At 44.0% G+C, this 13,387-nt stretch overlaps 1 protein-coding gene across 6 annotated transcripts in view; it reads left to right on the top strand.

The window, feature by feature from the left end:
* Window positions 1–13,387, top strand: part of CSNK1G1 (casein kinase 1 gamma 1) — a 147,344-nt gene that overhangs the window by 132,474 nt on the left and 1,483 nt on the right. For 2 of the 6 annotated variants that reach the window (XM_054716149.1, XM_054716153.1), the window contains 2 exons: window positions 671–902; window positions 1,506–1,588. In XM_054716149.1, coding sequence (XP_054572124.1) covers window positions 671–739 — 69 coding nt within the window. In that variant the 3' untranslated portion in view covers window positions 740–902; window positions 1,506–1,588. Of the gene's footprint in view, window positions 1–670; window positions 903–1,505; window positions 1,613–8,984; window positions 10,422–13,387 lie in introns of those variants that run through there. The other 4 variants (XM_054716150.1, XM_054716154.1, XM_054716148.1 and 1 more) reach the window with 3 other exon arrangements.

Consider the following 13,387-nt stretch of genomic DNA (forward strand, 5'->3'; position numbering starts at 1 on the left):
ATTGTTTTAATTTTTTAAAAGCATGTATTATTAATGACAAATATTGTTGATTTAGTCATAATGTTGGGCATAGACTACTAATAAGTAGTATTCACCTTGTCTGCTCTTTTTCCTTTGAATAAATACCCTAAAGACTCCCACTTCCCACCTTCCTCTTTATGACTATGTAGGAAATTTTTACGAATTAATTGCTGGTAAGGACCCCAAAGGTAGAGGGAGATAAGAATAAACATTTATAAAGGGAGAATAACAGTAATATGAATATTTATTGAACCATTGCTATGTACCATGGCATTGGGCTAAGCACTTTCTGTGCATTGTCTACACAGTAACCCAATTAGGTAAGCAGCATTGTTTCCCCATTTTACAGATTAGGAAGCTCAGGCACAGAAAGATTGAGGATCTTGCCCAAGGACCCATAGCAAGTAAATGGTGGAGCTAGGGTTCAAACCCAGGGTGACTAAGTCTAGAGCCCATTTCTTATTTACTGTGCTATGCTGCCTCCATTATTGTGCACCAGGTATTATATCAGACACTGTCTTAAACATTTTCTTGTATAATTCTCACATCAAACTGTAAGAAACAGTCTCAAGTAAATGAAGTTACTTACCCAAAGGCATATGATATCCGAACCATTTATTCTATTTTGTGGTTCTCTCCCATATTTCAGCCAAGATCTTTAACAACAGAGTGGTTTGTGCAGCGGGGTCCCTTTTTCCACTCCCCAGCACCCACATAAACAGGAATCATGTGCTGGAAATGAAACCAGGTGACAGAAGCAACTGCACAAGCAAGAGAAGCCTGATCGGGTCCACATTAACCAGATGACAGGAGTGAGAGCCTTCAGTTACAATTCGGGGACCATCAGTGAGACCTGGGATGACACTGACCCTGAAATAAAGGTTGTTGAAATAAGACTGGTCTTCCAGGGGAAAGTTTCCTTACCGTCTGCCCTCTGACCAGAGAGGACGTGGCAGTCTTGTTATTTGAGTAACTTCAAACTGATGGTCAAAGCCATGAAGAAATTTCTGAAGGAAAGTGTGATTGCTTATAGTTTCTGATGCCCACTATTGATCTTCTTTGTAGAATTTTTTAACATCATCACTGAGTCTATATATAATTATAGCATAATAAGTTAAGAGGAGTAGAATTAAAGAGAGTAATATGACGTATTGCATAGGATTTTTGTGGGGATTAAATTTACACATACATAAGACACACACATACACAATCTAGTAGAGTCCTTGACACAGAGTAGGCATTCAGTATGGAAGTTATCATCATTATATGTGTACATCATTGAATTTTGTGTTCTCACATGATAAGATCTGGGAACCTTTCCTAACTTAGGACAATTGGCCCTCAACCCAGGAAAACAAACATTCCAGACACTGCCTGACTAGTACCTAAGCAAGAGACCAGATCTCCCTTAGTGACCCTCTCTGGCACTGGCAGGAGGCTCCTATTGTCATGGTGTCTGTCACACTCTTGTCTTTCTGTTTCAGGTGGTTAGCTCAACCAATGGAGAGCTGAATGTCGATGACCCCACAGGAGCCCACTCCAATGCACCAATCACAGCTCACGCTGAGGTGGAAGTAGTGGAGGAAGCTAAGTATGTTCATCTTTCAAGGGGGCTCTTGAGTCATAGATTGAGAAATATTTTACCTGTCTCTTCCTCTCTGTGTGCTGCTCATCTCAGACTGAATTCCTCATGCTTGTGTCCTTAGCTTTCTTCTTTTGACCATTTTATTTTTGCATGGTATTATAAGGCTGCTGCTGCTGCCCTTCTTTAGTTGTGATTTCCGGAAGACAGTCATATTTCTCTAGTCCACATGAGGCAAAAGACATAGTGAACTAAAAGAATCATGATAGAACACCTATAATAGATAGTAGTCATGAGCCTCTTGGTGCCCTGGATCTTCTTACTCCCTATAGGACACAGAAAAATCTGTTTATCTCAACCATGGGCTATGCTGAACAGCATGAAACTTCGGGTTCTTGGCTAACCATTCTGCATATATAGTCCTGGAGCAAGGGTTTCAGGGCCATTTTGTTCTCACTTAAATGATTCTGGATTCAGAGAGTCTCAGATAAATCAGGCAAGGAAAATAGTCTCTGTACCTATGAGTGAAGGATCTTGAGAAGGAAAGGAAATCACACTAATCCCAAAAGGGTGAGGAGATTCCCCCACCTCCTTTTCTGATGTTCTTGCATGTAAATGTCTTGCCCTGTCCATACCACCAGCCCTTGGTGCTCTCTGCATGGTCTGTGTTTAAACTCTTAGAATATGGGGTGGAAGGTGAAATAACTGCTGATTCTACAACCAAAGAAGCATTTCTATCACTTCTTTCCCTTTTTGCCCCATCCCAAACTCAAATGCAGGTTTAACCTTCAAGAAGACACGAGGTAGGAAGAGAGAAGTCCTTTACAAATCAGTTACTGCTGCCAAGCCTGATGTGGATGATTTTTCTTGTAAACCCTTTGAGAACATTCAGGCTACCCCAGTGTCCTGCTCATTTAGAGTGATTTTGCACCCTAAGTGGTCTCTAGAGCCTCCAAGACCTGCGTTCTTCTTCCTTCCAGATACACTTTGCATGGTGGTCCCTCCTGCCCAATCCTCTATTGCCCCATCTACATGCTTGGCTCACTTTGCTTCCAGGAGATCCTTTTCTTAGAAAACCAGGTCTTGAGGATTCCTACCCAGTAGATAAAAAGCAAGTGAGGATGACTTAAACTGTCTCCTGTCGAGTCCCTGCTGACTGTGGGCAGCTTCCGGTGCTCCTCTCCTGCTTTATATAAGGCCCTGCTACATACATAGGAGGGCAGGGGAGTTTCTAATGCCAGGAAGAGGCTATTTTAGGAAGGAAACATGCTCCCCATTTTCAGGGACTTTGGAGATGTTAATGATATTCACAGTTTTTCAGTTTCCATGACAGAACTTTCTTCTCCTAAGTAAACAGTGTGTTACTCCTTCCCTATGGGTTTTCAACCTTGGATGCACTTTGGAGTCACCTGGAACTTGGTAGAAAATACAAATGTCTGAATCCTGGCCCAAGAGATTCTGATTTAATTTATCTGGAATATGGCCCGAGTATTAGGAATTTGTAAAGTCGAGGTGATTTAAATGTTTAGTCAGGGTTAGGAACCACTGCACTAGGTGTGGTCTGATCCAAGCATTGTCTAGGCTTGAAAGATGGCTGTACCTATTCCCACCCCCACCTCACTGCCGTGGCTATTATTTTGAAGACTAGAAATTTAGCTCTGCTTTTAATAACATACATTGAATATCAAGGTAGAATGGGCTTTAATCTTACAATGTGCCCTATACAGGTTTATCTTTTGAACCCATTCATTTCATTTCAGTAAATGTATACACTAATTGTGTATGTGAGTGTGGTGTATGTGTCCTGTATGTAAGATAGGGGGTCATTCACAAAGAGATTCCAATTTGGTGTAATCTAAACTCTAGGATGTAAAGAGAGCTTAACGTCTCCCCATTTAGCAAAAAGGAACCATTGTGCCTCTTTGCTACCAGTTTCAGGTTTGGGCCTTAAAGATGGGGAAACCAGAGGGGAGCAATTGTATTTAACCAAATGTCATCCAAAAGCTTATAGTTTAAGGCATTTTTGTGTGCTGATTCCCCTAGTGATTTCATGAGCTATCAATCCATCTTGCCCAGTGAACTTTCAGGGCACAGCCATATGTTTTTCTTCTTGGTCTTCTGTTTGTGTGTGTGGAGGGGAGGTGGGGGGAGATAAGGCCAACAAGCCATGTGTCCACCTGCTTGATCATTTTCACGGGAAGAGGTCACAGCTAGAGAAGCACAAGGCGTCCCAAACAGCCCCTCAATACAGGCAGCTGTGATGCCATTTGTCCCTGCAGCCTAATTGTGGAAAAAAGAGGATGTTGCCTATATTGAGATTCAACTAGGGTACTGGGGAGACTATGTGAAACCTTCACTTCCTAGCTTTTAGTTTGGGGTTCCTCGCCCAGCTTGTTTTGTATAAAGGAGGAGAGAACTTAGTTTTTGTTCCATGTACAAATGAACATCTAACGTCCCTTTTTGCTAGCTACAGGACACATGCCCTTGTTTGAGTATGATTAGAAGGGTAGTGAGGCAGGGCAGCTTTTTGGTTGACTTTTGTAACAGTAAAAACGCTGGAATTTTTGGTTATCTACTGACTTCTGCTGTAAATTAGCAAATATGGGCCTCATTTCTCCTGAAAATTAATAAGAATGAGATGTAGGCCCTTCTCTGCAGTTATACCTTAATCCAGAACAGTGATCCTCCTCACTCAGTCCTCTCCTAATAAAATAAAGTATCTCTTAAGCCTGTTTCCCCCTTGAGAAGAAGAGCTAACTGCTGACTGCTTTGGTCAGGCATGTTAGATTGGTAAAAGCCTCAGAATAGGTGGGAGGTTAGCTTAACAAATTGCACACTAAGACTTCATGTGGGAATCATTTGGCTTGGCTTTGGTGCTCGAATGAATTCTTACAAGCAGGATCATTTGCTCTGTTACCTTCCTGGAACATGCCCAAGAAAGCCCACTCTGGAGCACTCATCAACTCTCTTTCTGTTTTGTTTTACCCCTCACTGAGATCCAGCTCCCATCATGATGCTTCTATCAGGCACCTGCCCCCTCCACTCTAGTGTGGGGACCAAGTGGCCTGGGCCTACCTTGACAGAGGAGGCAACTAAACACAGACACAACATACTGCATGTTTGCATGGCTCACAGGGAGTCGCTTCCATCTCACGTCTGTGGACTAATATCTCTTTCTCTCTCTTCCTTTCTGTGTTTTTCTCTTTACACACTCTGTAGCTGCCTGAAAATGCTCAACCTGTGGTGAGTCCCTCTCTCCAGTCCACATGCTAGGGGAGCGGACCAGACTGGGCTGGATTGGCAAAGCCAAACAAAATGCCTTAAGAACACTGAATGGCTTCCATATGCCACCTTTGCCATAACCACCCAGACTGGGAACTAGATCCACAAGGTGGGGATGGGGCAGGCCTGTATCTAGGAATTAATCTATTCCTTCTTTCCTTTCAAACCCACCTAATTGCTGCCTCCTCCTGTCAAAACAATATCTATCCCACAGTATTCAAAATTACTCTTTATTTTTAATAGAATGAATTTTTTTCTCAAATTAATACACCCAGATGTTATCATTCCGAGTGGGACAGAGGTAGGAGGACAAAGTTACTATGTCAGTTGTTTAATATTATTCTTCACAACACCAAGGACAATTGTTGCTGGATAATCTCACATTCTGCAGCATGGTCTCTACCTGGAAATCAACTGCTTTGGAAAAATCTGTGACTTCTCTTTTTTATTCAGCTGGTTCTTCCATCGTAGAATATGAGTCTCTCAAAAAAAGAGAGCTCCATGGGGAAGATATGGATATTTTGTCATTGTTATTTTGGTTTATTTTTGTTTGTTTGTTTATTGTCTTTTTTTCCTTTTTTGTTGTCCTCTCTTCCTATAAGAGAGTATAGTGGGCCAGGGGCTGACGTGGCCAATGAGATATTGGAGCCTCTTTTCCAGGTTCCTCAAATGCATTCTTAGGAACAACATGAGGTGTATATGAAGGGAAGCCCTAAAGAATCCATCCACGTTTGGTGAGGCGCATTCTTGCTATAAGACAGAGCCCCCTCCCCAGCTTTCTTCCTGGACACTGCCTGTGACCCTCCAGGTCCTCCTGAACTAGGTGGTTTCTTGCAGTCTGGAATTGTACTCTCCCACATTGTCTGCATGCATGGGATCATATTCTGTCTGGTGGTAATGGCCTGCTAGCCTCTATGACTACCTTGTTTTTATTTGTCTTCTGTGACTGAGTTGAACATTGTTTTCTGAACCCTAAGCCAAGTGGCCTACAGGGTTTCCCAGGGTCAGGGATGTATTAAAGGTAACAACTGGGTTTTATGAAGATAGAATTTGCAGTCTTACAGCATCGAGGAGTACATTGGGCCTGTTTATTTAGCAAACATAAGTTTGTGTGATCTGACAGTGCTATGGTCTATTTTTCTCTGTGAGATATCAGTCATGTGATTCTGACTGCAAATATAAGGCCTACTGGGTGCTCATCTAACTCAGTGCTTGGAACTCTAGGAGGTCCCAAGGCCTTCCCCAAAGAGCTTAGGAACCATCTCTCTAGAGAGATAAGACATACATACTTGAAAGGACAACTGGTTCTCCAGGGTACTTATGTCATTGTCCCTTGAGAGGTCACTGTGGACAGGATGGTCAAGGAAGACTTCATGGACACTGCGGGACCTGAGCCAGCTATTGGAGGAGGGCAAGAGTGTACAAGTACAGCAAGGACAAGCACGAGAAGCATAGCAAAGGAGTAGGTGAAGGGAGAGAGCAGGACATAATAAGAGAACATATATTTTGCCACAGCTCTCATCACCCCCCTCTGGACCAGTCACTACCTGAGCAAGAGGTGTTACCTATTCCAAAGGCAGGAGTAAGGAGGGAATAGCTCAGCTCAGGGATGTGCCAGGGCTATGGCTGTCACTCAGGAGGCAACCTTTTCTATGAGCACTTGGAGGGCTTGTGAATATAGAGAATGGGTCTACTTTCACTCCATCATGTTTCACTCTAGCATGTTAAGATCTTCCGATTACCCAATCAAAGAATCAACTGGAAGCAAACCTAAGACCCAAGAAGGGTTCATTCCTCGCCTTCATTCTCTTCTGATAGTAAGATATCTGTATGGCGTCAATTTGCGTTTGGTCTGGATTTGACTACGTTTAATGGGCCCTGTTGCCGGTAGTTACCACAGAAACCAAAGAGTTGAGCAGATTGTAGGGTCTGTTTCCTTGTGGGTAGAATTATTAAAAGCTTCTGCTACTGCTTAAGTTTTAATACAGTAACCAGCAAAAATTATTCTGGGGCTCTAAACCACAGTTCACACTCTTCTCCAATCAGGTGAGCTGTGTTGCACATCAGGTTATGATACGCTTATAAACAGACAATTTTTATGACTTGCCTTGGAGGAGGTAAAAGAAAAGTCCCGTCACTTGAAATGGACTAAAACAGTATTTCAAACTTTTTTATGATTGCTTTTGCTTAAAAACACAAAATCATCATCTTAACATCCTCTAAAAGGAATAAGAATAGAGATTGGCTTAAATGTTAGTGATCCCTCTGAAAGTCACGGTTAATAGGGAACAGGTAAATATGTTCCCATGAGATTTAATTTGCCTTGTTTAATATTCTCAGGACATTCAACTTGGAAAATGTCTTTTTTCTAAAGCATATGTGTACAGAAAAGGATCATTTTCTTGAATCCTTCCACATGGATGCCATTGAGGACTGTTTTAAACAATCAAAAGTGTTGCTCATTTTAATTTAAAAGAATGTATTCAGTCTCCAAATACACATAACACTTTGTTTAGTAATTGTTAATAGTACTTTACAAATGACATTAATACTCTTAAAAAATCTTAAGACCCTCTTAAGGTGCTCTCATTTCCAAAATCCATGTTTGATTCATTCAGATTATAAAGCCCATTATTGTCTGTTTAAATGTCTATTTTAACATTCTAAGAAATGTTCAACTTTTTAATAACTAGTCCAATGGGTATGGGAAATACAAAGGGGTCTGGCTGAAAAGGAGAGTATCTTAGCTAAAGTGGTGAACTGGGGGTTTAGGAAGTAAGCAACAGTTCTTTATTTTTATATGAATACTAGAGGCCCGATGCACGAAATTCGTGCAAGAGTAGGCCTTCCTTCCCCTGGCTGCTGGCACCGGCTTCCCTCTAGCACCTGGGACCCGGGCTTCCCTCGCAACCCTGGCTTTATCCTGAAGGTCATCCAGAAGGATTTCTGGAAGGACGTCCAATCTAATTAGCAAATTATGCTTTTATTATTATAGATTCCTGGCATTAAGTCTGGAAGGATAGGCAAGCAACTCAAAGATAGTTTTGTCAGAAAAGCTTTTCTTTCAAGGGTCCAGCAGATCTGAGTTATACTTCCAAAGTTACTCTCCGCCATCATCAGGCATCTTTGACTCATTCGCCACCTTCTCATTTCCCATGTGTCAGCGTCTTAGAAAGGACATATTTTGCACCAGCCATGCCACAGCCCTCATCACTCCCTTCTGGATTAGTCACTACCTGAACAAGAGGTGCTTCCTATTCCAAAGGCAGGAGTAAGGAGAGGACACTCACGCTTAGGGATGTGCCAGGGCTATGGCTGTTGCCCAGGAGACAGCACTTGGAGGGCTCATGAAGGAGCAGGCCCAATCACCACCCTAAACAGGGTCGGTCCTGTAACCCAGTCTGGCATAGCAGCAGCAGTGTCTGGAAGCTAAGTTGAAGACCTCCCACCAGATGCCCCCTGATGATCAGCTCCTGGTCTGTGGCATTGATCTCTGAATGAAGAGTGCACTGTGCTGATTTCAGTCAGGATATCTGGGCTCCCAGGTCTTATTAGAATCAGGGCTTCTCCTGCCTACTCCAAGTAGCTGGGTGGGGGCTGGGATGGGAATAGAGAATCCTTATTCCTTCATTGGTAACATTGCAAGATCCTCCTAGAGTTCCAACTATCATACTTTTGGGGTTTGATTTTTGTTTGCCTTAGTTTAGCCTCCATACCTGCTGATCACTGTAGTTGCATTAAATAATTTTGTGCTCTATATCAAGGGGCAGTCAGTGCAGCCTATTTTCATGCAGACCTGAGACCCCCAGCCTTGGTTCTCCAGAAAGATGAGGCGTCTGGGTTGGGTGTCCTTTTTCCAAAAATCCTTGTTTCGGCCATGCCTAGCCTGTGGCATTTTGGTAGCTGCAGATTGAAGTGAAGCAGCTACTAGCCTTGGCTTTCCTGGCAGGCACTGCCTACTGCCTCCAGGATGTGCACTGTAGATGGTGGGTGGCCCTGTGGGTGGGTGCCAGGGGGAGACTTCCACTCCCTGCAGGAAGCAGAGGCTCTTGGAAGCTGCAGCCTCTCACACTGACTTGCAATGTTCCTTGTGCCCCAGGTGCTGCTGTTTCTTTAAGAGGAAAAGGAAGAAGACTGCTCAGCGCCATAAGTGACCAGTGCCTCCCAGGAGTCCTCAGGTCCTGGGGACTCTGACTCGATTGCACCTGCAGCTCCTGCCATTTCTCATTGGAAAGGACTCCTCTGCAGGGGATGGTGGAGATCCAAACCAAAAAGAAGAAAAGAGATGCCCCCAGAAGGAGCCAGTGTGGGCAGCCAGGGCCCAGTGGGTCAGTGGCTGTCCCCACCTGCCTGAGGCTCTGAGCAGGTCCCAGAGCTGCTGCTCCTCCACTGCTTGCCCTTGGGGCCACTTGGTTGACTCTCCTTCCTATTGTTTACAGTGAAGGTGTCATTCACAAAAACTCAAGGACTACTATTCTCTTCCCTCCCTTAGTTTACTCCTGGTCCTTGCCCCGCCCTCAATCCTCTCCAGCACTAAAGCTAGTGAGTTGAAGGCTTTGTCTGCCGAAGGAACTCTAGAAGCTGGGCTTGTGGCTAAGAAGGTAGGAGGAAGATGGCAGGCCTGAGCTGGAGAAGAACCTTCTCCACCTTCCAGGGATATCTGGCTCCCTCTTCCTCTGTGCCTGCCCAGCCTCCATCCTCAGCTGGCCATGGGGTACAGTTTACTCCCTCCCTCCCTCTTGTGAGGTTACACTGTAGGACACAAACTGTGAGAAATCTGCAGTCTACTGTCCCCATGTGTTGGCGTTCTTAGCTTTCTTGACAAGTGAACTCTATTCTCCAGTCAGTAGTAGAACAATGCAAATTGTTCTGAACAATGGAAAAAAACTGACTTTATTGCACTTTTAGTTTATTGGGGGTTTTTTGTGTTTGTTTTTTAACAAAAAACATGGCAGATGCATATTGTGTCTGGTTATATTGGGAGTTTTACTTATTTTCTGTTTTGAGGGGGATGGGGCCAGCCAAGCCATTCAGAGAGAACATGGGTCCAGAGGACATCTCAATGGAAAGAGTTGGGTCAGCAGCACCCAGAAGAGAAGAAGCCAAACTCTATGTCATTCTGAGTAAACACTCAGGTTGGCAAAGAAACATACTTGAATTTTCATTCATCTTCTCAGCTACTGAAGAATGTCCTACCAGAGCCTCTTGACCTTATCAGCCTGCAGTTTGGACAACCTAACCTCTACGACACATGGGATGAGCCAGCCAAGCCAGACCATGACCAGGAGATATTTTATCCCAGAGAAGGAGATAACTTTAAAAACAAACAAACTGAAATATCTGTTTCCTCCACTGCCAGGGACTTCCAACTAGATAGCCATGTGACTTCCTTACCAATTTTGGGGAACAAAATTAGCGATGAAACAGCTACCACCATATTACCAATAGTGGACAAAAAGAGGAGGAAAATGAACCTGCCTTCCAACTGCCAAAGGAAACTCAGGATTTGGCATCATAGGGCCAGGAAATAAAACTGGTATGTACTGTCTGCCCCGATAGCTGAGTTAGACATGTGGGCTGGCCTGCCTTATCAGAAACCAAGCACTTGCAGATTTTCTCCTGGCAGGTCCACAGCAGCAGGCTTAGGACTCAGTACATGGGGCTGGAGTAGCAGGAGGGTGAGATTAATTGGTGCTGGAGAATTCCAGGGGAAAGGAGACTGAAATGAAAGCTCTGAAATTATCTTCTTAATTAGACATATACTCCTTCCAAATAAGATGGCCATGCATCTAGAGCTTGTTCTCCCCAGTATGCTCTCCGCCACCCACCTAGTCCCCATGGTGTAGTCACACGACATGCTGCCATAAAGAGTCTTGGTTCCTCATTCATTGCTTTAAAAAAGTATTAATGTATAGTTCATCTTCTCATGCTCAGTTTTCATTTGAGTTCAGTGACTTATCCAAACAGTGACCTCTTGTTCCAGATGTAATAGAGGAGAAGAGATTGTTTACATCAGGGAACGAGGTCTTCTATTTGGGAGTAGAGATAGCTAAGCATGGAAGACAGTGGCTCATGACTTATTTCGGTGGTTTTGGGAACAGAAATCATTGCCCCTGACTTGAGGTGTAGGGCTGTCTTTTGGATTGGAGGGTGTGGGGATACTTTCTGGTAGTTGGCATTTCCTGACAAGTCCCTTGATGAATGGAACAGAAATAGTAGTAGCATGAAACAGAATTATGGGCTTCCTCTGTTCCATCAGGCCTTGCCAGGAAATACCATTCCCCTGGCTTCAAACCTGCTTAGCTTATATAAAGATTGTAATCTTCCATTTCTTTTAAAAGAAATTTCCCTGTATACAAAACAGTGGCTGCGAGGCACAGTACCACACCCCTTCTCCACAAGGATTTCAAATATTGGGATTTGTTTCCTTGACATTATCTAGTGGTTAAGGTGTCATCACTGAAACTTACATAGTTTCTCAGTTGGTGTTTGGGCAACTCTAATTTTCTGTATAGAAAAAGCCTTGCCTCTCAAGAGAGAGCAAGGGGAAAGGGTGGCAGAGCCTGGAGCCTCTTGGCACTCCATACCCTACTAAGTGCCTCCCCACCCCCTGCTTCCACAAAAAAAGCAAAGGCAGTGACCAGCTTGGCTGTAGGGCAAACCCCCTTGCAGCTGGGTTTGTGATTTTCTTGATCTTAATTTTTTTTTAAAGCTAGCTCTTGAGGGGTTGAATCTGAGCAAGTTTTGGGGAGGGAGGTCCTTCCTAATGCATTGTTTTCACTCTGCCCTCCATAAATCTCTTGCTAGATATTTGATTCTCATAACAAAGATGAAGGCCCAGTCCCCTCTGGCATGCAGGGCAATGGTGATCCTTCTAGGACCATTGGCACTGCAAGGCGGTCCCACACCCCTGAGAAATTGTGATTTTCTTTAAAAATTTTTTTTAGATGAGTACCTTTTAGCCATCAGTTCTATCCCCAACAGCACATCAGGGCTCCCTCCTCCGCTCTGTTGCTATAGTTGCTTAGCTGTATGCCTCAGTCAGGTCCTTGGGGTTGGGCACTCCCTGCGCCCACCACCTACCCAAATCCACTTGCTCTGTAGTTTTTGAGATTTCTTCGTTTCACAGGCATGATGCCAATTCCTTTGGAATTGATGCGATTGTTTCTGAATTAGCATTAAGTACTAACATCTGTTCCTACAAAATCCATAATATACCATTGTGAGTTCTCCTAAGCCCTGCACACCTTCAGGCATTGCATCCTGAGCAGATTGAGGCTAGCAGGACAGGCATAAAGGGTCCTTCCCTTGTGACCAGAGCATGACTTGTGTCTGCGAAGTCTAAGCAAGTAAGGGTTGATCACTTACTCTACACACCTTGGCGTTTCCCAGTGATCTCACTCCAGACAGCTCTGCAGGGGTGGGCAGAGTGCCAGAGCAGTGTGCTTTCAGGACTGCCTTAATTAACACTCTCATGCTATTTTGGGTCTGTCTAGGAGTAAAAAGATCTAGAGAGGTACAAGTCAGGTGACTAGGTTGGGCTCCAATTAAAGCTCCATTTTGCTTTGGAATGCAGGGGCAATAGGAGACAGCAGGATCCTGGGGTTTGCTGTAGAAGTGCTGAATGCCTGTTAATCTCAGTGAACTCCAACTACATAGAAACAGCCCCTACCATTAGCCAGAAGAGGTGTCCACTGCCTCTAAAGTAACTTCCATCTCAGTGCACTGGAAATGTACACTGGTAGTACATGTTCAGTGTCGATTCTCAGTGTTAGTAATCACTTTCAATGTTAGAAATATGCAGTGATGGTGATGTTATGTCAGAGTGGTTACTACGGATCATAGCCTTAACTTTTTATGCAAAAGATATAACTCTGTACCCCCTCCCAGTGAGCATGCATTTTTCAAAAATAAGTACTTCCATGGCAGCCTAGAAAGCATCTTCTCAAAAGAACTTGATTGTTCTTCTGATGCAACTCTCCTCCGTCCACATGCCTGTGTCCCAGTCACCTCTTCCATATTCATAATTAAACCCGTTTTCCATTCCCAGTGAGTTGCCCTGATGTTATCTCCAGTGTCAGAGCTACCATGCTAGGGCTAGAGTTTCTCAGACTGGGTGGAAGCTTGCAGCGCCATATAGCCAATATTTCTTTTGCCAGCTCACTGCCACCATCCCTGCCATTATCCCAAGGTGGGCAAATTCCAGAAACCCTTAGGGAGCCTGGATAACTAGGCACACCATCTGGATTGGCCATGTAAATAACAGGCACTTGTCTCTGGGGTTTTTGCTTTTGCTGACACCAGGGCTCCAGGCAAGTCCCTTCTAGAGGTTGATGGACAGTGACTCTCAGTCTTCCCCATAGTGGATTGGTAGGAATCAAAATGGGGTTTCCATGGTTTTGTTTTCTTGTGGGATTTTTATATTTTGGTGGGGTCGGGGGGATGTATGTGAACAAGAGGAAACCTTGGCCCTTCTGAGGGCTTGCAGAGTTTTGAGCAATT

Source organism: Eptesicus fuscus, chromosome 5 (genome assembly GCF_027574615.1).
Source record: "Eptesicus fuscus isolate TK198812 chromosome 5, DD_ASM_mEF_20220401, whole genome shotgun sequence".
Lineage (NCBI taxonomy): Eukaryota > Metazoa > Chordata > Mammalia > Chiroptera > Vespertilionidae > Eptesicus > Eptesicus fuscus.